At 59.4% G+C, this 24,444-nt stretch overlaps 1 protein-coding gene across 5 annotated transcripts in view; it reads right to left on the bottom strand.

Annotated features, from left to right (window-relative positions):
- Nucleotides 1-22,907: 22,907 nt before the first annotated feature.
- Nucleotides 22,908-24,444, bottom strand: part of NRF1 (nuclear respiratory factor 1) — a 120,565-nt gene continuing 119,028 nt past the window's right edge. For all 5 annotated transcript variants that reach the window (XM_054564313.1, XM_054564316.1, XM_054564314.1 and 2 more), the window contains one exon: nucleotides 22,908-23,998. In XM_054564313.1, coding sequence (XP_054420288.1) covers nucleotides 23,835-23,998 — 164 coding nt within the window. In that variant the 3' untranslated portion in view covers nucleotides 22,908-23,834. The remainder of the gene's footprint in view (nucleotides 23,999-24,444) is intronic.

Genomic DNA, 24,444 nt, shown 5'->3' with positions numbered 1-24,444 from the left:
CCGCTGGTGCCCCGAGCCGAAAGGGATCCGAGGTATCGGGTCCCTGGGGGCCGCCCCCTTACCATTCGGGTCCAGCTCAGGTTACCGGCCGGGCCTGCTCCCTAAAATATGTATGAGGCTTTTGCGGGTGTAGTTTCGCGGCCCCTCCCGGAGTGGGGTTGGGGGCGTCGGGGTGCGCCGGGAGCCACGGTGGGTGGGGGGAGAAAGCAACGCTGGCTCCCGAGGCCGGCTCGACTTTCAGCAGCGCATTTAAGAAAAGGTGGAAACAGGATCTGTCTCGGCGGCGCCCCCGCCCCGCCAGCACCGACGGCCGGACCCCACGGCCCGGTCGGTGGCTCGCTTTGCGCTGAGCGGTGTCTGGTTCTCAACAGCAGGTGAATGGGCCCGGGCGGGGCGCGCCGGGCACGGGGGGCGGGGCGCGAGCTATAAAGGGGGCGCGGCAGGCCGCGGGGGCCACTCGCAACCAGAGTGGCCTGAGCTCCGGCTTTGCAGTCTCTGGCACAGCGCGCCCTATCACCCGGCATCCCACGGCCCTCGGCGACCAGGTAGGACGCGTGTGGGGATGCAACCGAAGGAATTCCGGGCGACCTGGTCAGGCCGGGAATGCGTGCGGGCCGGGGAGAGGTTAAGGTGGAATCCCCCCCAACACTCCTTCGGCGTGATAAGCCCACTGCCCTTAGGATCTCCCCTGCCCGGGTCCTGGCGCATCGAACCCATATCTGGCTGAGCTGAGAGGGACACCAAGGCCCTGAGACTCGCCCGGCCAGCTCTCCCGGGGTGGGAGTCTCGCCTCCTTCTCGGGCTGCCACCTCCAGGGGCGGAGCAGGCCCCGCCCAGGAGTCGGACCTATTGAAGTGCTGTATCCGCACCAGCACCCTCGACTGATCTGGCTCAGCAGGGGCGGAGGTGGGAACTGTAGACCCCCCCTCCCGCAATCACCACTGCCCCTCGCTTCCCTCGCTCGAGCCCAGGACAAGGTGCTAACGGTCTTCAATCTTAATACAAGAGACCCTAAGATTTGGTGGCGGCATCGGCTAAACCATCTCCTTTTGGGGAGATTTTCAGTCGCCAGACCTGCGGCGGTCGGTCGGGAGAACTAGGAGCTAAAAGGGAGGAATACGGATTAACGTTTTATTTTAATCTGTTTCTGAACTGTGGTTGCCGTCTGGGGCGGCAAGGCGGGGCTGGGAAGGGCGCCCGAAGCAGCAGGGGGAGGGAGGGCTCTCTGGTGCCCAGGATGCTGGGGAAGGAGGAGGAGGAGGCCGCCCCAACGCTGACAGCCTGGGAGTCTCCTAGCCCCCGCCCCGCCCCTCGGAATGCTCCCAGAGGTATCAGAGCGAAGGACCGCTGAAAAGGATCTATCTAATCCGTGTCCGCCCCCTCTCGGGGGAGCCACTGCCGCAGTGGGGAGAAGTAAGGGGGATGGGAACGGGTCTGGGGTCGGCTCCCCTCCCCCTCTCCCTTCCTGGACAGGCAGCCTTTGTTCCCGGCGGCGGCGGTGGCCAGACACCTGTGAGGCAGCAGAGCTGGGGGAGCGTAGGTGGGTGAGGACGTGGCGGGGAGCCCTCGTCCCTACTCAAGCCCTGCGCCCCCGGGTCCCGGTGGACCCACTGAGACAACTCGGCCTAACGCACCGTTCTGCGGGGAAGACTTCGGAGATCCGTCCAGTGGCCCCACAGTGCGCCCTAGCTCCAAACGCACTTCCCCTCCCCCCAGCCCTGGGTCGAATTTCCAAAAACGCAGCGATACACACACCTCGGCTAGCTCCAGGCTCAGAGGGCGGTGGGATGGCAGGGCGTCGGGGCGCACCTCGGCCAGCGGCACCCTAGACTGAGGGCGGGAGGCTGGGACACAAGGCGGGCAGCGAGACCCTAGGGACTAGACCCATCCGGGTAGGGAGGGCAGGCGGGGCTCCCAGAGTCTCCGCAGTCCCAGTCGGGCGTGTCCTGCGCGGTGCACCAACCGGAGCCACATTCAAGGTGAATCATCCCGGGCCCGCCCCCTGCCCTTCCCCCGCCTCTCGGCACCTGAGCCAATGGCGCGGAGCGGGGGAAGGGCGGGGCTCAGGGGCAGTAAACCCTCCCAGAGTCATTATCCCTGCACTCCGTCGAGCCTCCGCACCTCTGCGCCAGAACCCGCGGGCCTTTCTCCGGCCGCGCCTTCCGGGGCATCCTGCGCACCCTCGTCCTCGGGCTCCGGGCCCCTCGCCTGTCCTGCCCTACCCCGCCTGCCGCGCGGAGGTGGCTCCTTCCCAGGTGGCCGGGCAGGGGCGTCCCCCAGCAGACCTGTCACCCGACACCCAGGAAGCGCGCGGCCCCATCCCGGCTCCTCTTTGTTCCCCCGCCGGGCTCCGCGCTCGGGCGCCGCCTCTTCCCGCGTAGCCCTGTGGAGGTTCAGGGCGCCGCCCTCGGCCCGACCTGGGGTCGTTACAGGTTCAGCCCATCTGGCCCGCTCCGAATCAGGGCCCTTTTTGCCTTGTTTCTCCTGAGTGGACTCCGTGCGAGCTGGGAGGCGGTGTTGCTCGCAGCTCGGAGCCGGCGCAGGTGAGTGTCCGGGGCGGGGCCGGGTGGAGCCAGCGCCGGGCGGGGAAGAGAAGGTGGAGGCGGGCGCCCCGGGGCGAACCGTGCTAGAATCCGAGTTGCGGGCGGGGGGCCGGGCAGGCGGGGGCTGCTTGGAGCGGCTGGCCTTCGGGGATGACCGAGCAATGCAGCCTCCCGGCTCTCCCGCGCCTTCCAGCGGAGTCACCCATGCGGCCTTTTGGTCCTGGGTCCCCAGTGGAGACTCGTGCGTCCAGCGCTGTGGCCTGGGCCTGGGGAGGCCGCGCTGTTTGAGTGCGGATTGTGTTTGGCGAGGTGCGTATCGGCGCGGGCCCAAGCACCTCCCTGGGGAATCGAGCAGGGGTTGCGCCGGCGCTTCGCCGCCCTGGTGGGCTCAGATTGGAAGCGCAGGCTGCGAGGCGGCCGGCGACCAGGAGAGTTGGTTATTCGAGAGCTAGCTAGTGTCTTGAGACACCTCTCAGGGCTTCTGAGCAGGTCGTTGACGGTCCTGTGGCCCCGAGGCGGCCCCTCCCAGTGTGGAGTAGGGGGAAGCAGATCTCAGACCTCCATCCCGTTTCTCTTCGCGGTCACCCCTCCTGGGAGCCTCAGAGCACGCGGCTGAGACACCCTCTCCCCCCTCCCCGCGTTAGCTCCAGCGAGCACCCGGCCTCCCTGGGCTCTGATCTGGGTGGAAGGCTGGATGGCGCATCTCCGGCGCCTCATTGGTGCGCCCACCCTAGGAATCGGGCTGTGCGGGCGCGGCCCCTGAGTCAGGGATCGCTCGATTACACTGGGCCCTCCTGCCTGAGCCATTAGCTTTCCCTTCCGCCAGTGCCCGGCATCCCTGCACTGCGTGTGGAGATACCGCGGGGGACTGGGGGCGCTAATACTGGCTCAGAGCGATTAGGAGCCGGGAGCCGGCGGTGTCCTAATCAACCTCTCCACCCCCACCGTCACCCCCAGCGGTTAGGTGAGGACGAGCTCCCCGCTTTCTGCCGGACTTCGCAAATCTCTTGAGGATTAAAAGCCCGATTTTCCTCCTGGAGGCCAGGTGGCGGATATCTGCGTTACACCCCTAGTCCTCTGGCGGGGTCACTGGGCTCCACCGGGTGCGCACCACCCTCTGCGCGTCCCGCAGTGAGCCCGACGGACAGGCCTCTGGGCCGAGACCGAGCCTTCCAAGAAATCTGTCGTGACCGTGGATCGAGCTCACCAAAAGGAACGTTGCCCCACTCCCAGCCCTGAGCCGCGAGGGGCCCGCTCTTTCGCCGTGAGGCTCTCGGTTCTGATCCCTGCTACCAGGCTGCAGCCTCCTCTGCTGGTTTCTTTGCGGCCCTTGGCCGTCATTTCCTGCCCTGGAGGCCCTGGCCCTGCTCCTGGGGAGGGGGAAGTGGGCCCTCTGGGGTCGGCCTTATGCAAAGAAGAAAGAAATCCAGGGTACCGTTCTCACTTGTGAGAATTTCGTTTATTCCCTTTCCTCTGCGAGGCGGGTTAACGGGGCCCAGTGGCTTATGTCGTGAGCCCACACAGCTCCAGCCTGAGTTAACGGTGGGTGCGCAGGCGACCAGGACCTCGTTGGAAACAGCTTTTGGCCCCTCCCCTGAGACGCCATGGGGAGACAGGGTGGCTGACCCTCACCGAGCCCTGGGCGTTTCCGAGGGCCACAGCCACTTCCAGCCTCCAGCTCCTTGGGCCTCTGGGACATTCAATGGCGACAAAGGAATAAGGACCCCAGGGCCGGCCGGGCGTGGGTGGCGTCGCGCTGATCCTGGACTCGGGGTCGTTGTGCAGATGTCAGGCGCAGAGCCTCAGGGCCTCCTGAGGCAAAAGACCCCAGATCTCACAGTGCACATGGCCTCATGTCCCAGCGACCTACCTCACAGGAACCGCCGACGCTGGAAGGGAACGTGGGGCCTGGGTGCCGGCGGGCCTGAGTGGAGGAAGGGGAGCCTCTAGAGGAAGCGAGGCTTAGAGGTGTGGGGAGAGGGTCCCAGCGGAGTTTAGAAGGGGCGGTCAGCGGGGAGCTTGCAGTATGCAGGGGATACGCACGCAGCGTGAGAGCGTCAGTGCCCTGGGAGCTTCGGTGGCACCGGTGTCAGCAGCGCAGGCCCTCCTGGCCTGCAAGCTGGGTCTCCAAGATGCCCCTTTCTTTGCCTGGAGCTGGCTCGCTCCTGGTTAGGGCGAGAGACGTGGAGCCTGCTCCGCGTCCTTACCTTCACCTTCCCACTGCCAGAAATGGATTTCTGTGCCTTTGGACCTCAAGGTCAGGGCCACCCCCTGCCCCAGGGAGGGCAGAGGAGGTGCTCTGAGGACTCGCCTGGAACCATAGGCCTCAGTTTTCCCTTTTGACCTTTCAAATGAGGCTGCTATTTTTCTGCTCTCCCACCTCCCCTGCCTTTCCTTTCGGGAGAGCGGGGAGACCTGCTTCCCTAGGGCGCAGACCCAAGCCTGCCCCAACCGAGGTCGAACAGGCGCTGCAGGGCTCTAGGGTGGACCCCGGCGGCCGGGGCGGCGGCCGGGGCGCCGCCCGGCCACTGCGGCACCGGGTGCTGCGGCATTCACGTTCGCAGGGGTGAGGCAGGCGCATGGGAGGAGCCTCGCCCAGCTTTGCGCGAGAACTAGCGCTCGTAGGGGATTTGGCCTCCTGAGCTATTCTCTGCACTCCCTCCCAAATCAGTTGCAAAGATGAGGAAAACAGAGACTCAGTGTCTCCACAGAGATGCCTCAATTAGCCAGAAGGAGCGCCCCCCAAGCCCCTGGCGATCTTTTACAGCCCTCTCTTCACCTGTGATCCCTTCTATTTCTAGGGCTGGGGAGAGCAGAATCCGTAAACACAGTCCTCTCCTTGGTTGCCTGTTGCCAAGCTAGCGCCATGTTGCCCACCCTCTCTCCGCCAAAGAGAAGAAAAAGGAATTTAGTGTTCTGTTTCTTTAAGTACCCCCAGTAAGGCTTCTCATTGCTTAGAGTGGAGGCCTTGGGAAGGGTTCCGGACACTCCTCTTGGAGGGCCTGCACCCCCTGAGCAGAATCGCCTGGACAGCTATTAAAATGCGGACTTTGGAGTGGGCTCACGCCTGCATTGCGATGGCCTTTTGGGCGAGTCTGATGGTGACACCTGAGCTCTGGGGTGTCACACGGCCTCCGCTGGACTCCTGGTCTTTGCTGAGGCTCCCACTACTCAGTTTCGAGATACCCTGCCCCTTTTCCTTTTCTTTAGTGGAGTTCATTGTTGTAGTGAGGGACACTGAGGCAGAATGCCCAGGAATGGCTTCTGAAGACCTCCATCCCTCTGTGCCCGGCCAGCCTCTGGAGGACTGGAGTCCGGCCGTGGGCATGTGCTGCGCAGGGCCGCAGCCCCTGGCGGGTGGGGAGGGGTGCGCTGCGCCGTGATTTGGGCTCCCCGGCACCTGTGATAACAGCGGAGTGGCAGTGCGGGCGGCAGCAAGGCTCCTAGCAGCCTCAGGTCATGGGGCGCCACCCGGCCCCCGCATTCCAGGCTGGCCTGGAGTAGGCTGAGGCGGCTGTTCTGCAGAGTCCCCGGCCCTCCTGCCCTGGGCGCCGCTCCTCAGAGACCGACCCAGCCTCCCTTCCCCTCTCCCTCCTTCCCCAAGGCGCTGGGCACCAGAGGCAGGGGTTGCCTCAAGGCGGCCACTCTGGCAACCACTGATGCAACCTTGCCTGGCCCCTCCCTTGCCTCCCTGCCTCTGCTTTCCTCTGCGGTCCCCTCAGAGCCTGCCAGCAACCGCTCCCCTGGCTGGGTTAGTGGTGCCTCCGCGCCCCTCGACCCCAGGACTTCCCGCCCGCCTGCCCTCCGGTACTGGCCGAAGGCCGGCAGCAGAGATGCCCAGCCTGGGCAGTCCACGGTCCGGTCTGGTTTGGGGTGGAAGTCTGGGGAACAGCAAGATTGGTTTGCCCCCTGGGGCTCTGTTTCTGCCACAGAGCTGGCTGGGGGTGGAGGACGGCGGAGACCTAGGCATCTTGGAGCAGGACTGCTGGTACCCGCTTGGACGCCTGGACAGGCTGCCTAGATGTCCCACTGGTCATTGCCCCTTTGGGGCCTGGCATGGTGCTCAGGGAGGAGAATCTGGCCAGCTGCCTGCTACTCTCTGCTGGGCTTACTCCACTCCATCCTAAGCAAGCGTGGGCTGGATGAGGGTGGAGGGGCTTTGGGCGGGCCTTCAGGTTAAGGTCAAAAATGCCTTTTTTTGGACATCTCCCCCCACCTCTCCAAAGCCAGGAGGTCGGCCCTTCTCTCCTGCTGTCCCTGTCTCCTCAAAGGTCATCTCGGGCTGAGACAAGGCACAGCGAGCTTGCGAAGGGGCGGGGTGAGGAGGGCTGCTGGGAGCCGGGTGGGAGTCTCTCTGCAGGGTCGGCAGGCCGGAGAGCGTGACTCCTGTTCTGTGTATGGCACTGGTAGAATTCACTGTGAACAGTCTCGGTCAGTGAATTACCGAAGGGCCATAAACAGAGCAGAGACAGATCCGCGAGTGTCTCGGGAGCACCTCCCCTCCTATAGCCCCGCAGTGGGCCTGGACGTCGGAAACGGGCTGCTTCCATGCGGGGCTGTCAGCTGCCCCCCAGCGTGCCCCCAGAGGGCCTGCGCCACTGCCATCTGCTTGGCCGATTTTGGCACTAGCACATTTTTGCTTGTGTCTCTCCGCTCTGAGCAATCATGTGCAGTGCCAATATGGGAAAAGCGGGCACTGCAGCCACGTTTACCTCCCCTGCGCCTGGTGTCCGGGCCCCAGCGGCTCCTTGCTGGCTCCCTGGCCCATCTGGCTCAGCTGCTGTGAGGGCCGCGGCCCGTGGGCAGTCGGATCGCCTTACACCGCCTGGGGCCACGGCTGAGCTGGAAGCCCCGCAATCTGAGCTGGGCCAGCAGATGGGGCCGCCTGCGGCAGGGGAAGGGGGGTCGCCATCTGTAGGACCAGCCTGGGTGGTGCCAGGGGTCAGAAAGGCCCTGCTGGGCTCCCGGCTTGCCCTGGGGGTGAGACCTTGGTGGCAGCACAGGCCTGGCCTTCTGCTGCAGGAGCTGAGGGAAGCAGCTCCTGGCATTGGCAGTGTCCTTGGGGTCAGGCCGGGTGACCCTAGGGCTGCTGTCCTCGGCACTGAGAACAGGGCCCTGGTGGGCTTGGAGTTGGAGTGTGTGGTTCCGGCCCTGCCTCTGGAAGCTTCCGGGGCAGGGGCCAACAGTCCCCTTCACAGAATGCGCCTTCCCCAAATCTAGGCTGTGATTAGGCGACCTTCGCTGTCCATCGGTGTGTCAGGTGACACTGCATGCATGTGTCATCTCATTGGTCCCCACTGCAGCCCTGTGGGGTATGGAATTGCTGCTTTTTTTTTTTTTTAATCATCTTATAAATGAGGAAACTGAGGCTCTGAGAGGAAAGGCCTGACTGAACGGGTCAGTCCGTGAGTGGTACAACTGGACCAGTGTGGCTGTTCAGTCACCAGCCACAACCTGTGTGGGGTGAGCTTTACTGGTGCGTTTTGCGTTATTGTGCCCCGCCCCTCCCTGCCCCCTCCCGCCCCCGGGGCTTGGAGGCAGCTGAGCCCTGAACCCAAATTAGGGCTTGGAGACCTCCCACAGCAGAGACTAAGGCTCAGAGGCCTGGCCCCGGCCAGCGAGGGCCTGGTCGGCCTGAAGCCCTGGTGACCAGTGGTCAGCAAGGGGCCAGCCAGCTGACCTGGGACCCTGGCCGTCTGGGAGCTGTCAGGCCTGAAGTCGCTGCTCCAGTCCCTGGTGGAGCCGCTTCTCCGGGTTGTGGCTGAGGCTGTCAGCGGGAAGATGGCCGAATCCAGCAGGCTGCAAAGCTGTCCCTCCAAGCCCTCCTTCCCGGGGCCCTGGGGACGGCCTCGGATGGGTCAGGCCATTTCTCTCTGTCAGTTCCCTGGGCGCCAAATGGGGAGGAGCCTCCTCCCAGGTCTTCCTGGGTGTGGTGGTGATGGCCCTGAGCAGAAGCTCTTCTGAGCCCTGCAGAAAAAGCAGCTGTTTGCTTGTGTCAGGGTAGAAGGAGGAGGGGACTTCTGTCCTGGTTAGCCGCCCCTGCAGCGGGATCTGTGTCCCCTCTGGGGGCCCAGCCCCTCTACAGGGCCTGGCTGGCTGGAGCTCATCCGGCCCGCTCCGCTCCGGCCCGCTCCTTCAGGGCTGCCCCAGGGTCCCTGGGGCAGGGAAGAAGGGAGCCCAGCGCCTGGATTGAAGCGACCCCTGGGGAGGGTATGGGCACAGTGACCCAGCAAGGGGGGTGGGAAGGCCCCTGGGCCTGACAGGTTTTAGAGTGTCCCTGGAACCTGTGAAACGCTCGGCCAGATTTTGGTACCTTCCTTCTTAGCAGGAATGGGGGCCCTTCCAGCCCGGGGACAGAGTGGCTGCCCCTCAGACCCCGGGCGGTCTGCAGCTGGGCTCCCTTCCCGTAGCTTTGCTCCTGCTCCTTGCGCCTGCCCAGGAGGGCGTCTTTGCTGAGCCCTGAGTAATGGGTTCTGGTTGAGGGTACAGAGAGGCTGACTGTGCCTCTGGCCTCCATGCCCAGCTGCCCCCGCAGGCCCAGCTCCAGCACTCCCTCCCAGGGAAGACCTCAGGCCCCGGCTCCTGGCTTGGGCAAAAGGCTCGCCCACCAGAGTGACTGCCTCGGGCTGGGACCCCACAGCCAGGTCTCCTCCCCCTGGATCAATCTCTGAAGCTGGGGTGGGAGAAGGCCTTCCTCCCCTCCCCACCCTCACCGGCCTTTGTGCCTCGCCACCCTGTCAAATGGAGCCTGGCGCCCGGGAGAAATGGACAAAAGGTTGTTCCCACTCTCGGTTTTGGAGATGTTTATTCCATCCCATGGCTACGCCCCACAGGAATCCCTACAGTCTGACTTAAGTCTCTCCCGCTGCAGCTGAAAGCATTTTCTGGTTAGAGTGGGAAGGTCTCCGAAAAGCCTGTGCTCTGATTTTGTGGTGTTTTTCAAGAGCAGCCACTCGGGGGGTTGCGCACGCCCCATGCAGGGCCCCTCACTTGTCTGGGGTGCTTGGAGCTTCTGGAGATGGCAGCTCCGGAGGGGCTGTGCGAGGTGGCTTTGCCAGACTCCTGCCCCTCCCCCACCGCCCCATTTGCTTATTCAACCCCGGCCATTATCCCGGTCCCTGCCCTGGCTCCGCGAAATGCGATCTGGCTCCATTGATCGCCAGTGGGGGCTGCGCGGTGCTGCCAAGGAAGCCAGGCTGGTGCAGCCGGGAAGGCGCCCCTCCCAGTGGCGCCCGCCCCGCCCCGCCCGCCACTCAGGCTGCCCTGTGGGTGGGAGAAGGGGTCCAACTCTTCCCACCAGGCACACATTCCACTGGGGACTTGGGGGGCAGGAGGAGCTTCCTGGCCAAGTCGCTGCACAACCCCCAGCTCATCACCCCAGACGGAGAGCCCGTTCTGCTCCGGCCCCACACAGTCCTCCCCACCTGGCGGCTCGCTGCCCTGGCTCAGTCCTGTAACCTTGACCATCAAGCAAATTTCTCTCCACAGAGGAGTCTCTCCCAACACTCAGGCCCAAGCCCCCGCCCTGCTGGGGACTGCAGTGGCCCCCTTAGTGGGGACTCAGCCCTGCGTGAGCAGGACCCTCAGGGTGGCCTGGGTCCGTCTGCACCTCCCAGGGCCTCTTGCTGACAGCCTTGCTCCACCCCGAAGGGCAGGAAGGGGTGCTGGCTGCAGCCTCCGCCCCTCAGGGGCCGCAGCTAGGTGGGATGAAATCAGCCTCCCAGGCCGCTGCCTCTCCAACTACATGGGGGGTGGGGGTGGGGTGGGGAGGGGATCGCTTGTGCTTTGCTTTAAGGCAAGTAGATCCTTCCAGAGTTTGGAGGGTTGGGTCTGCATGCCACTGAAGACTTGGGGGGCCTCTATGCTCCTTGGGAAAGGACCTGACCACATCCAAGGGATGTGGACACAGAAGTGTGCTGTCCTTGGGGTAAGTCACCCGGAGGCCTGGGGAGGCACCACTTGGGGAACCAGGCAGCAGCTGGCCCTACCAGGGTGCGTGGGTGGGTGGGCTAAAGGCCTCTGTGATCAGGAGGGTTGTGCCCGGACAGGATGGTCTGCGGGCTTGGCCCGTTTCTGCCATCGGCTGGCCGAGGGGAGTGAGGTCAGTGGGCCCAGAGGCCACCTGTGCTGGGCGGGGGTGGAAGGCCTAGCCTCGTGGTCACCTGCCACCCTCAGGGAAGAGATGGTGGCAAGTGGAGTGGTTCGCCTCTTCAGGGCTTGATGGGGAAGAGTATTAGGTATGGAAATGCTCGCCTTCCTCCCCTGGGGTGAGGTGGCCAGTGGCGAGCTGTAGGCCCTGGGGAATGAGGCAGGAGGGGTCTCCCTGGGTCAGGTGGGAAGGTGACACAGAGCGCTTGGTAATGAACAGAGCATGGCCTGCATTAGCGGCCACCTCCCTAGAGCCCAGGCGGAGGGCTCCCTGGTTTGGGGGTGGGCCCCCATCCAGAGTCCTGCTGGTGGTCGCGAGTGGAGGTGCCCTCTGAAGTGTCCAGAGAGCGGGTAGGCGCAGCCCCCTGGGCCTGGGCTGCCACCTGGGTGTCCCTCCATCCCTGCAGCGTGGGATTGCATGGGGACTGAGGCAAGGAAGGGGCACCCACACCAGGGCCACCACCAGGATGGGTGCCACGGGGACCTCGTCCTGGCTTGGGGAGGACACCTCCTGCCTGCGCCGCCGGGGACCACCACCCTAACTACCCCGTCTCTTTCTCAGCACAGGCCATGCGACCTCGCCAGGCCCAAGTCTGCCCGCCTCCCACCGTTTTTGGCAATGGTAGAACTCACACTGGTGAGGTAATGGGATCCGGTGGTTCTAGACTTGCCAACTACGGTGCGAGGGCTCAGCAGGCAACTCTGCAGCCGGTCACCAATGGAGGGGCCACGCCATGTGGGCCTGCGGCCTCCGCCCACGGGAAGCAGGGACGAACTCATGTCCCCAGGCCACTGGGCAGTGGCAGAGGGTGGGTGCAGCTGGAAGTGACACTCACTGTTTCCCTGCATCCCCCTGAGGTCACAGGTCCCCGAGTCAGCTGACACACCATCCTTGGCCCTCGGGGCACTGCCAGGAGGGCCTGAGATCTGGCCCAGGGTGAGGGGGCGGGGGCGGGGGCGAGGAGGGCTGGGAAGGAGGGGACATCTGGAGTCCGGGTGCCCTCGCCCAGCTCTTCGCTGGGTGATGAACCCCCTCCCCCGCTACCTTGGAAGGCCTGTTCAGGGTGGGCTCTGAGCCCGGTGGGAGGCTCTCCTTCCCTTCCATGCATCACTGAGAGCGGGTCTCCCCTTGGGACTATTGGAAGGAGGATAAGGACACAGGGAGGGCTGACTGCGCATCCGTAGGCATCCAGTAACCTTGCTGAGGCAGTGGGGGCCAAAGCGGGGGAACGGGGGCCCCTGAGAGGTGTGGAGGGGCAAGTTTAAGTCACTTATACAAGTGCAGGACTGGGCTCCGGAGAGCTGGTGGCCTGTGGCTGGACCTGTGCCTCCAGCAGCAGCTCTTGGCCGTGTGAGCGGGCCTCTGGCGCTGCAGAGCCGGGCCTTGCCGTGGGAGCTCCTGGAGATGGTCTGAGGGCCGGGGACCTGGTTCAGGGCGCCCATCAGGACAGGTGGGAGTGTGGTGGGCAGGCCTGTTAAGGAATTTCTGGGCCTACAGGAGGCTTGAGGCAGCTGGGCTAGGGCGGCAAGCGTGGGTGAGTGCGTGTGTGCACCCACACGTGGGAACAGCACCGATGTGAATGCCAAGGTCTTTCCCCTGCTTCCCAGCCCTATTTCAGAGACCCCTCCCCCTGCAGCTCCAGCTTGGCCCCCCAAACTCTTCTTCCCTTTTGCCTGCCCTCAGTGGGTCATGAGTAGTTCCAGCCACTGAGGTTGATGGCAGGGGCACGGCCCGCAGACCTCGCCACGCCCACTCCAGGCTGCCGCCTGGAAGCGTGGGGCTGAGTAAGGAAGTCTGAGGGTGTAGGCTGGTGGAGGGGCACCCGTGGAAGAGGGTATCCAGCTGAGAAGGAAAGAGAAGGGGCAATCCTCCCTTGGGCTGCAGTTATTTTAAAAAATCAGGTAAGTCATGTGCCAGGCACGAGGAGAACATGGGTTTGTTTCTTGTTGCCATAAATTTATTGAGGACTATCTACATGCCAGGCACTGCATATGCACACGCGGTGCCACAGCTGGGGACCGGCAGCAGAGGAGGGTGAGAGGCGCACCTGCTGGGACTCGGGATGGGGGCTGTCCCTGGGGATGACAGAGGATGAGAAAGGAGGAGAGGAGCCTGTCCGAGAAGGCTCAGATTCCTTGGGGACCATGCCTGGCGGGCAGGCGGGCCGTTGTTGAGGGCCTTGCCGGCCATATTTGCTCCTGGACCTGAGGGCCGTGGGAGCCATAGAAGATAGAGGGGATAAGATCAAGTGAACATGAAGAACGAACAGAGGGATGCGACCAGGGACGTGGGTCTCCTGCGGGTGCGCAAGTGTTAATCCAAGGGACAGACAGAGGCTGTGGGGTTGGATTGGAGGGAAATTACCCAGGCACGGACTTCTGGGACAGTGAGTCAGGGATCTGTCTCATCTTTATTGAAGGGCTCTGTTCTTAAGCTTCTGAGTGACCAGGTGAGGAGGGTGCGCTGTAGGAAGGCACACCAGCAGGCGTGATGGGGGCAGGGAACGGGCTGCACCACCAGGCACCCTGTGTGCCTGCTAAATGGTGACCCTTCTGGCAAGTGTCATTACAATGAATTCATAGTCAAAGCTGGTGAGCAGAGTGGCGCCCCCTCCCCTGTTCTTGCCTTGTCTCCTGTTTCAGGCTGGCCAGGCGTGGCCAGGACAAGCCAACATGAACGAGATTATTCTGGGCCCTTGGCAGGGAGTTAAAGAAGAAATTGAGGGGCTTTGGACAGATTTAGTCATGGTAAAAGCTCTGATCTAGCACCTGCTACGTGCTGTGTTTTCATGGTTCCAGCTCATCCTCATGACCACGGGCCAACCAAGATGGGGACGTGAGGCTGCGAGGAGCGGGGAGCTGAGCCCAGCCCTCCGAGCCCCTGCTCTGCCCGCCGGCAGGGAGCTGGCTGCGGGCTGCGCCCAGCAGCCACCAGCCTTCTGCTCAGTGGCCCTCTGAACCACCACCGGGGCTCTTGCCCTCCCCAGGGGCCGCGGCTGCCGGGGGTGGTGGAACCCCAACCAGGGCTGGTGGGGACACCCTGGACGCCATCGCCACTGCCTCGTCCCAGCCCAGCTCCCTGTCCCTGCTCCACGGACTGCTGCCTGCGCTGACCTGACCGCGCCACTCCCGCCCCTTGGGATAAACCCAAGCGCTTACCTGGTTTGCCAGGCCCTGCGTGGACCAGACTGCCACGCAGTCCCCCGCCCCCTTTCCCGCTCTTGGCTTCCCGTCATGCTCAGCTCGGAGGAGACTTCAGGAGAGTGTCTTGGCCCCTCACCTTTGCCCGAGCTCTCCTACTTGGCCTTTGACTCTGCAGCTTGGTGGCCTCTTAGATACCCGGGGCACACCTGTGCCTGGTGCCTGGCCACCTCACTGAAAGCACCTGCTAGGGGTCTGCTCCCCCAGCTGGCCAGGCTGCATCACACTTGCGTGCACCGTACCTGACGTGCGACAGGGAGGCCCCGGAATCCAACAGGGTATTGAGTTCCAGCTTCCCATACTCTGCGTGGCCTTGGGCACCTCCAGGACCCTGGTCGCTCAAGAGCCCCAGTTCCTCAGGAAGGGAAGTGACCCTCATTGTCTAGACAGCTCACAGGTCTCCCCTGAGGTCAAAGGAAGCACTTCCCTGGGGTTCAGGGCCCAGCAGACGGCTCTGGCCTGAGGGCTGAGGTGGCAGGGGTCCCGCTTCTTCCAAGTCAAGCAGCACAGAGTCCTCAGGCAAAGTGCCACCCAACCCTGCTGTGACAGGCTCCTCCTAAAGAGCAACCTTAATACAGAAGGAAGTCAGCTGCAATGGGTCAGCTAGAATCTCTTTTTCGGGCACTAATGGCAAAGGCCTGGGCCTGCTGCTGGGGCACGTCAGCCAGTGTAGACAGGGCTGGCCTGGCACACAGAGGTAACTGGGGAGGCGGAATAGGCATGGTAACGACCTACAGGGCAGTGTGGACAGACAGTAGCTTCAGGCAGCACAGATGGTTGAGAGGTGCTGAGCCGGAATAGCCCCCAGGGCGGGGGCGGTTTTAGGTGCAGGTAGCACCTAAATCGGGCCTTAGAGGAAAGGCCCACAAGGAGAGAAGCAGGAAGTGGCCGGCTCCAGGGACCAGGCGTGGCATGGTGGAGCCACATGACGGCAGGACGGTCAGGGAGGGCGTCTGGGGGATAAGGCCGGGAAGCCCTGGACTCAGCCCTCGGCCTGGAGGACGGCGTTGCCGAGGCGTGACCCCTTTCCCTCCATGGCCATTTGCCACCACGACACAGGCGGGGCATATACACTCTACACAGCCAGAATTACAAAGAACAGTGGTTTCAATGGGCGGTAAGTTTTGCCTCACTAGGGCAAGTTTGGAAATATCTGGGGACACTTGACACAACTGGAGGCTGGGTTGCTCTTGGCATCTAGTGGGTGGAGTCCAAGGATGCTGCTCAACACCCTACAATGCACAGGACAGCCCCCCCAAAGAAGGATTGGCCCTAAATGTCAGTAGAGCCAAAGCTGAGAAACTCCAGTATAGAAAGATAGGTTAGAAACAGCACGTTGACATCTGAGAAGGAAAAGTGTAAAACCCTATGTTTAGGTTAGGAAAAAAAATCAATTGTACAAGGGCAAGAATGGGGAAGACCAAACTGTACTGAAAGGTGGAAGAAAGAGCTGGTGAATTTGGTTGACCAGATATCCACCCGGCATGACAGCAAAGACAGACAGCAGCAGGTCATGGGAGGTAAGTGCGCAGCGAGTGCGCTGTGTCTGCGCCCTGCTCAGAACACAGTACCGTCTTCGGAGGGTCCACAGCAGAGCTGGACCAGACCAGCAAGAGTCCTGCATCCCAGGTGCCCTTCTGGAGGTTACTATATGGCCAGTTTGGTGACACATTTAAAGAGATTAAAAACATTTTTTATCCCAGCTTCTTTGGTTTTCACTGGGAGGGTCATGCAGGAAGTCTGGCCCCCAAAATAACTGGAAACAGCTCACCGATCTCCAGGGAAAGCTGGAATTGGAGACATTAGCTCTGAAAAGGTTTGGGTGGCGACACGAAGGCTGTCCTCCAGCATTGGGAGGACTGGAGACCTCGAGAGTTCTCTGTGCCCCCGGAAGCAGTGGGCAGGCCCGACGGGCACGCAGGTGCTGCCCCAGAGGACAGCGCTCTGCCTGGGAGATGGGCTGCGACCAATGACAGGTAGGCTCTCCACCTGGGGAGATGCGCCAGCATAGGTGTTGGGGCACTGCGGTGGGTGGCAGCCTTGTCACTGTGTCAGATGCCAGTTTATGGTCAGGCTGGTTCCTCACCCACGTGGGTGTCGCTTGCATCTCCTTAAACTCCCCCCGCTGTGGCCGTGGGCCGCATTCAGCTCACGCTCAGGTTTTAAATGTAAGTCGTGATGACCAAACCACAGAGTAATTGGAGAGTTTTGCATTCAGAATGGATGTGTCTTTTTCTCAAACAGGGGACACTGGCCAGCCAGTCGCTGCAGTGGTAGGGATGGTGGGCTGTGGCATTTTGGTGTTCAGTCCCACAGAAGGGTTGTGGGAGCTCTGCCACAAGCATCGGCAGAAGCCTGACCCTCGCCTCCCAGGAATGGAGGCCTGCCCTGCCCCGCTGCATCAGGGTTTCCCAGGGTGAGAGGTCAGCCAGAAAATAGGCAGCAGGCCTCGGGGGTGGTGGTGGAGGTGGCAAGGAAGACCTTCTCTTCCCAGGCATCTTCCCTGTCCTGTCCTGGGGGTTCCTGGCTTCTGGGAACCAGCCTTCTCCTGCCTTCTCAGCTCCCCTGGAAAGGCTTCGTCGGGGCAGGGTGGGGCTGGAAGCCTTTAGGATGAGAAAAGCAAGGACAACTTCCGGTGAAGGTTATGGGGGAGGCAAGATGTAGACAGAGAAGCCTCCTCATTTGCTTTGTTTTGAGAGGGGAGGGGAGGGAGAGAAACATCAATGTGTGAAGGGAACATGGATTGTTTGCCTCTCGCTCACCCCCAATTGAGGGCCTGGCCTGCAACCCAGGGGAAGTGAACCCACGACCTCTCGGTTCACAGGCCGGGGCTCAATCCACTGAGCCACGAAGCTGAAGGCATCTTGCTTCAGTGGGTTTGAACACAAAGTGTTTTCAGTGTCTGTAATCACTGCCTTGACCATGTCCTATTGACTCTCTTCTTGTTCCTTAATGACCGGCTGAGCAAATTCCGTTAACTGTGTACACACAGCCCATGGTTCACTCCAGTCTACTCTGAAGCTCCAGACTCGAGCTCAGCTCCGCCCTCTTGCTCACCCGAGGGAAGGCAGCGCCCTCAGTGTTTTGGGGTGCGGGTGTGGTCTGTCTTGTAGAGAGACACCTCCCCTCTCCTCCTGGTCCAGATCCTCCAGGATTGGGGGCGGGGGGGGGGGGCCGCGGGCAGGCAGGGAGGATGGGAAAAGGAAGGCAGAATCATAATGGCTAAGTACTTTCCGACCTTAATAGTTCCTCTCAGTTCCCTGAAAGTCTCCTATGGACTGAGAAGGGCCCAGTGCGGAGGCCAGCAGCAGGTTTTGCCTCTTGGTAAACCCTGGCAGAGGACAGTGGCTCCTGTCATGGGTGGTTCTCTACAGAATGTGGGTGTGAACGTGTGTGTGAGGGACTTTTTGTCCTCAGTTATATTCCCTGATAGCCAATTCCAGGGAAAGGGAAAAGCCCCACACAGCCCTCTGCTGCAGCCGTTTCTGATGACTCACCAGTTGATAGTTGCTCCCCACGCTTGGCTCAGGTTCATCCTTTCCTTAGATAGTCAATGCTCTGTGAATATTTAAATGCCACATTATTTAGCCCCTTCCAGAGTACCTTCAAACCTGACATGCATTAAAGTAATGCTCAAGGCTTTAAAAGCCTAAGGAAGTAATCAGCTATTGCTTTGGTTATAAACAGGTTGCGGAAGATGCTGAACGTAAAATAACTTGGAGTTCCCCTTTAAAAAAAAGTATTTAGTGCTTTAACTGATGGCTTGTTCCTTTCTTCTCATAACAGGAACCTCTTTGCCAGAAGCAGAACTGAATGGGAACCTCCATCACGTCACCAGTGTTGACCCCGCATTGGCAAAAGTGTGGCCTCCTCTTATTTGGTCTTGATTTCTGACTCCCATTTTATTTCATTGTATAGATTTTTTATGTAATGTGCTTCAAACCATTTTTTGGGGAAAAGTTTTTAAAAAATCCTCTCCTTTTGGGGATGAGGAAAATGTCCTAAAATTAGATTATGGTGATGGTCACCCAACTTTGTAAACACTGAAGACCACTGAGCTGTAGATGGACTTAGTAGTATGTAACTTACTGCAATAAAGTTGTTTCTAAAAACCTTGAGGCTATTGAGGATGGTGGGAGTGGGCCAATCGGGCACACTGTTATCACCCCTGTAATCCCTAATTTACTGACTCTAGACCTTAACAGACCCAGGAGGGGTCCTTGGCAGAGGCAATACAGGGCACTGGGTAAGCTCTTAGGATCATTGTTCCCTGGTTGCCACAGCTTGGGTGGGAATGATGGCGACCACCATTTGGTGGGCCCCTGTCCATACCCCAAGTCTCTTCTCTATGGTGGGGTATCCCAGCAGCCGGGTTTGGGTCTGTTGGCCATTGCTGATTGGCCTGGAGGTAGACACATGACCTCAGCTGGCCAATCAGCTGCAGCATCCCGGGAGTGAGGCTTAGAGTCGGGGTGAGAACTCGGGCACTGTGCTCAGGACACGGTGTCCCTGACTATGCCCACAGACATCTTTGCTCTGGCACCTCTAGGTTCCTGCTGTTCAGGAAAGGTTTATAATTTGGGGGGAGGGAGAGGAGCACGGAAGGAAGAGAGAGAGAAACACTGATTTCTCTATTTATTGACACATTCATTTATTCATTTGTTTACTCTTGGGTGTGCCCTGACTAGGGATCAAACCTGCCCCCTTGGCATATCAGGACGACCCTCTAACCAAAGCCCCTGCCTCCGATGAGCTGTATCGAGGGCCTGTTGTATTCAAGTTCCTGTGAGTGTTTGTGTGCGTACAAGTGACAAAAAGGCCCAGCCACTGGGAGGCTGCTCCAGGTGTGGGCAAGGACCATGGATGGCACAGCACTTAACCTCTGGGGAGGCTGCACACGGGCTGAGCTCAGGACTCAGCTGGAGGTTATTTTACAAAAGAGAATCCGGATGTGCAGCCTGTTTTCTGTCACCTGCCCCTGAGCGGCTGGCACAGAGGGCAGAGCTTTTAGAGGCAGACACATCAGAGTTTGACCCCAGCCATCCTTTTACGAGTTCTGCGTTTACTTCGGGAAATTGCCAGTTCCCACACCTATAAAATGGGAGCTAACCTCCGTACAGGACTGTGGGGAGGATTAGAAGTAAAGGTGCAGAGCATTTTGCAGCGTCCTGCACAGAGCAACTATTTAGTAACTGGTAGTTATAGCTACTTGTTTCTGAAAGAGTAAATTCATGTGAAATTCGAGTTGACACCCAGTTAAGTTGCACCAACAACTTTATTTACAAGTGCATTAAATTTAGGGGGACAGTTTCTAGCTTTTACTCCCAAATATTAAATAAGCTAGGAAGCCTCCAAACAGGGCTGGCCTTCCTTGCCTTCCAAGCTGGCTCTGGGTGAGTCCCAGGTTCTTGGGGGGGGCCCTGGTTTGCCCCTCTGCTGATGAATAGGACCCTTACCCCTCCCCACTTCCCCTCAACTCTGCAGAAATACACTCCAAGACACACGTTTGACAAGTGCTTGGACAGCTCAGCAGTTTCCAGGAGGGAGAAACACAAAGCGGGCTGGGGACTCACTGAAGGGCCCAGCAGCACCAGGCATGGAATGGTAGGTGGAACGAAACCTTTCTCCAGCTCTTTCCAAGTCCAGTCCATAGGCCACATCTGCCCCTCTGTGCTGCCTCCACCATCCCGAGTGGATGTTCTCCAAGAGCTGCCAACCTGCAGCGAATGGCAGAGGCCTGGCGGGCATGCGTTGGCGGGTGGCCTTGACCGGAGTCTGAGCGCTGCTGTGCTGAGGCCACGTCCGGCTTGAGCTGCGGACCTGGGCGGCCCACAGCCCATTGAGATGCAGGAGAGAAACACAGCCTCTGCTCCAGTTAAGCAGGCCCCAGTGTCCTGCCGGAGGGGTTTTGGTGCTGACGCCACAGGGATGCACAGCAGGCCTGGTACAACTCTGCCACCGGGCCCACGCTGAGGCTTCAAGGGAAGGTGAATGCAGGTGGGGCAGGCCCGCTTCCACATGAGCAGTGGCTGGACCTGAGCCCGCCCGGGACTGCGCGGAGCGCGGCACGCTGCAGCCTGAGCTCTGGCAGGCGAGCGGCGTCTCCCCTTCCCTGCCCTTCTGGTTGGCTTGGCTTCGGCTCATGTGAATTCAGGTAACTCCCGTGGTCACCAGCATCGCCAACAGACCTTCTCAGGTGTACGACTTAAGAGCAAAAACCTCCTAGCCCAGTCTCTCGGTTTCTGCGAACACCAGGTTCTTGTCCGCAGCCTGAATGATATGCTACTTAATGCAGAAGACCCTCAAGGAGATAATGAGGTACTAGAACTTGCTCTGCTCTAGTACTTGGTTCAGGTGGCATCTTACCATCCTGGGCTGCAGCGATCTGTTCACAGGAACGTCTCCTCTCAGTGTGCTTCTCAAGGCAACTGCCATGCTCCATTCACCCGGCACATGGCAGGCGTTCATGAAAAACAAAATAGGCCCACGAGCCAGATCTGCTCTACAGGTGGCTTTTACTTTGCTTGCAGAATAGGGAAAGGATTTTTTATTTGTTGATGAAAGCAGGTGATTCATAACAAATCTGGATTCCTCGGATTCTCTGGAGAATTTTAAAAAATTTATTTTTAGAGAGAGGGGAAGGGAGGAATAAAGGGAGAGAAACAGCGATGTGAGAGAAACATCAATTGGCTGCGTCTCCTCCACACCCCAAGCAGGGCCTGAGCAGCAACCCAGGCGTGTGCCCTGACCGGGAACAGAATCCGAGACCTTTCCCTTTGCGCGATGACTCCCAACCCAGGCACACCAGTCAGGGCTTCTCTGGAGAATTCTGAAGACGGGGCTCCAAGCTCCGTATTCCTCCCACTCGGTGGCAGCCAGCGAGCACCCGGGAGAGGCTGTCTTCTTTAGACAGACGCTCTCCACTCTGCCCCGTCTCCATCGTTCCCTCCCCTCTCACACCGGAATCACTTCCACCTCCCTCAGCCTTTTTTACCTACCTGGTCCCTGGGGGCAGCTGAGTTAGCAGCTCCTGTTGGTGACCTGAGCGGTGATGGAAGCGAAGGTCTCCATCAGGCCCACCACAGGGTTTTCAATACGTGCTTGTTGATAAGGTCTCTGGGTCTTGCCAGGCCAACAAAACGTTTGCATGCACAGGAAGGCACCTCTGGGGAGAAGCCGTCCCCACAAGGAGGTACTCTGGATAACCCAGCTGTTCCGTGGGCCACGTGTGGCCAATGGCAGTGACGTTTGGTTGATTTGGCTATAATCGATCCTCATTCTCTGGTCCTTGCTCTTGGTGAAAATAGGCAATGATGTGCCATTTGAGCAAGAAGGCGGGGAGATGGCATTGGGTTTACTGAGCCACTGTCATCAAAGAGAACACCTCTGGCCTTCCTCATTTAAACATTCCAATCATCATCAGCTGAACAGTGACCCAAACATCCAAAACAATGATAAGAAAGAAAGGGGTGGGGGAGGCGACAAGGGGGCATCATTCTGGGCTGCGGCACAGAGCGGCACCAGCTTGGGAGTGCAAAACCATGGCGTGGGTTTGCTAAGAACGGTTTGCAGCTGGAGAGATGGCAGTTGCCATGTCAAAGCAGTGAGCTGTGAGGGAACCCCAGGAGCGAGGACTTAAGGAAACAATTACTGCTTGCAGCCCCTGCTTCACAGGTGACCCACTGCAACACTGAACGCCTATGCGGGGAGAGCCCAGCTGCACAGGCTCCCTCACCCGTCCCGACTTTTAATGTGGAACACGATGAACCTCTAGAAAAAGAACTCCACTTTTAACTCTTCACACTAGGCCCCCCTCCCAGGGCAGCATTTTACGGAACCAATTTACTGGAGCTGCTCTGGTGAAAGTAAGCGGGCGGGCGGGCGGAGGCCCTGCCCCTGCCCGGCTCCCCTCTCAGGGCTTCCCCAGGCCAGGGAGCGCAGCCCTCAGACCGCGGAGCGGGAGTGCAAGCGCCTTGGCAGAGCACAACAAGCCGCCCCGAAAGAGAGTTCCTAGAGACTACGTGCTCCTACAGAGATGAACAGTTCCACTTCCTGTTGCCACATTTTTAACTATTTATTGAATGAGGCAATAAGAGACAGAATGGAAAACAACACAGAATCCATGCTCTGCTACTTGGGTTTTGCTTTTCTTCTTCTTCTTGGCAATTTCTCAAACTATTAGGAGGTTATTTCACCACAAAGGAACACGGACTTTAAAGTCCCTGGACAGCTTCACAATGACGATAAAAAATAATAATTAAAAAAATAACAAATTGTAGAACTAGGACTGTTTATATGTAAATTTCCCTTCCCTCCCCCCCCATTACGTACAGAAAAAAAAACATACAAAGAACATTGGATAATTTTATATAAAACAAGCAAATACAAGAATCTGAAACTTTTCTCAAAGGCTGAGCAAGACATGAATAATCTTTTAATGTTGCATTAAAAAAACATTAAATACACTATCACACTTGGGGGGCCCGGGAGGAGGGAGGAAGAGTTGTCCCTGTACTCAAGGAGCAGAGATTTGGCCTGTCGAAAAGTCAGGTGGATTCAGCCACTGGAGACTCAGAGCTGGAAGCTGAGAAATCACAGCCTTCAAGAGTTACAAAGCATGCGCGGACCACCCGGCGCCCGCGAGAGCAAGCTGCGCGGGGCCTGGGCCCCCAGGATGCACCTGGGAGAGCTGCGCGGTCCCTTCCGAAAGGGCCTGATCCAGGGCTCAGGAAACACCCTCAGTTCTTTCCTCTTCTTGTGCCGCACCCCCCTCCCCCATGGGGCCCCGTCCCGTCCCCAGGGTGACGGCCGACCTTCCTGAGCCAGGTGCCCTGTCAGTTCCAGTCTCCTCTCTGTAAAGCTACAGAAAGTTACAGGAAGGAGAAAATTGCTCCCATTGGTGTGCCCTGGTCTTTGAAGGTTTTTTCTCCCTCCTTCCTTTCCCCTTCCAGCCCCTCCCGCTCCCCCTCCCATTCTCTCCCCGCTCCACACACCCACAGGCACACGCAGCGCGCACACACTCCTCAAACCCTTAATACTTCTGTTACTCTCAGTTCATATATACGACCAATTTAGGACTGACCTTAAAACCAAAGCAATATTTTAACAGTCACGAGATCAAGGAGGTTTCCTGGGAAGGGGAGGAGAAGGGAGGCTGAGAACACTCCCCATCCCCGCCTGGGAGCCGTAAGGACACCCACCTGCCTGCGGCAAGGTCGGCACCGGGGCCAGCCCGAGGAGCGTCTCGGCCGCCAAGCCACGAGGCCCCTGGACCTTACAAGCACAGTTCTGGACCCCGCCCGTTCTGGAACTTCCTTCCTCAGGCGAGTCCAGCAGGGAGAGTTCTGGGTAGCCACTGGGAGGCAGCTTTGGTGAAGGCCATGGTCACCTCCACCTGAGTTTGTCAGTAGCTCAACGCATGACCCTGGTATGAACAAAAATCAGGTGACTGTGTCTGGCCACGTACCCTACACCCAATAAACTGGGTGAATTATTTTTTTTCCCACAGCGCACCTTAATTTCATACAGATAATTCCATGCGGGTTTCATATATATATATATATATATATATATATGTACATATATATATACTTTATATATATGTAAATGTGTAAATCCGTATGTACACATATACATATATTCACACTCACACATACACACATTAAGTATACACATATTTTCGCAGAAAGAAGTCCTGCCACAATTTGGCTTTTTCGGGACAGTGAAATTGACCACGCAGTATCTTCCTTCACCAATCCCAGGAAATCAAGAGTGGTGCTTTAAAAAATGCAATTCCAAAATCCTCTTTCTTCCTTTTTAAAAAAAGGGTTAACAATACTTTCTTCCAAAGTCGAGAGACTTAATTCCATTTGATTGCACCTCTGCAAATGTGTAAAAATTTCTGAAGTAGACTAGAAAACAAGGCCGTGGTGTGGCTGCATGTCACTGTTCCAACGTCACCACCTCCACAGCCTGGCCGTCCATGGTGACTGTGCTGTCTGATATCCTGGTGGTCACAGGGGCCATGGCCACCTGCACCGGCCCGTTGCCTTGGGCGAGGCTGGTTACCACAGTCTGGTACATGCTCACGGGGATCTGGACCAGCCCTGGGGAGACAAAGGGGAGACCGTTGGTGGGGGTCGGGCTCAGCCTCCAGATGCTGGCTGGGCCGGGCAGCCGGCTCCCGTCCTCGGGGGCCTCTGCAGCCTCAGGCATCCGCACGCCCACTGCCCAGGCACAAAGCCATCCCCCTTTCCACCCCATTTTAATTCTTTAAAACAGAGCACCGGGGAAGGCCAGTTAGGAGGAACAGGCCTCAGAGTGGGGCCTCCCAAGCCTCCCAAGAGAGGGCCCTGCCTGCCCCCCAACTTTATGAAGCAGAGCCCCTCGGGTGTGAATCCTGCCCTCCCGCAAGCCCGCACTCTGGCCACTCTTCCTCCTTTAGGAAAGGCCACCACCCGCTGTCCTTGGGATTCTGCTACACTGCCTTCTTCAGCCTCTTTCTGCCTATGTTCCAGCTTCTCTCAGCTTGAAAAGATACTTCCCCCAACCC

Source organism: Pteronotus mesoamericanus, unplaced genomic scaffold (assembly GCF_021234165.1).
Source record: "Pteronotus mesoamericanus isolate MK-2021 breed Mesoamerican mustached bat unplaced genomic scaffold, CSHL_Meso_final scaffold_85, whole genome shotgun sequence".
Taxonomy (NCBI): Eukaryota; Metazoa; Chordata; class Mammalia; order Chiroptera; family Mormoopidae; genus Pteronotus; species Pteronotus mesoamericanus.
The sequence above is the reverse complement of the archived record's forward strand: the minus strand, read 5'-3'. Positions and strand labels throughout refer to the sequence as shown.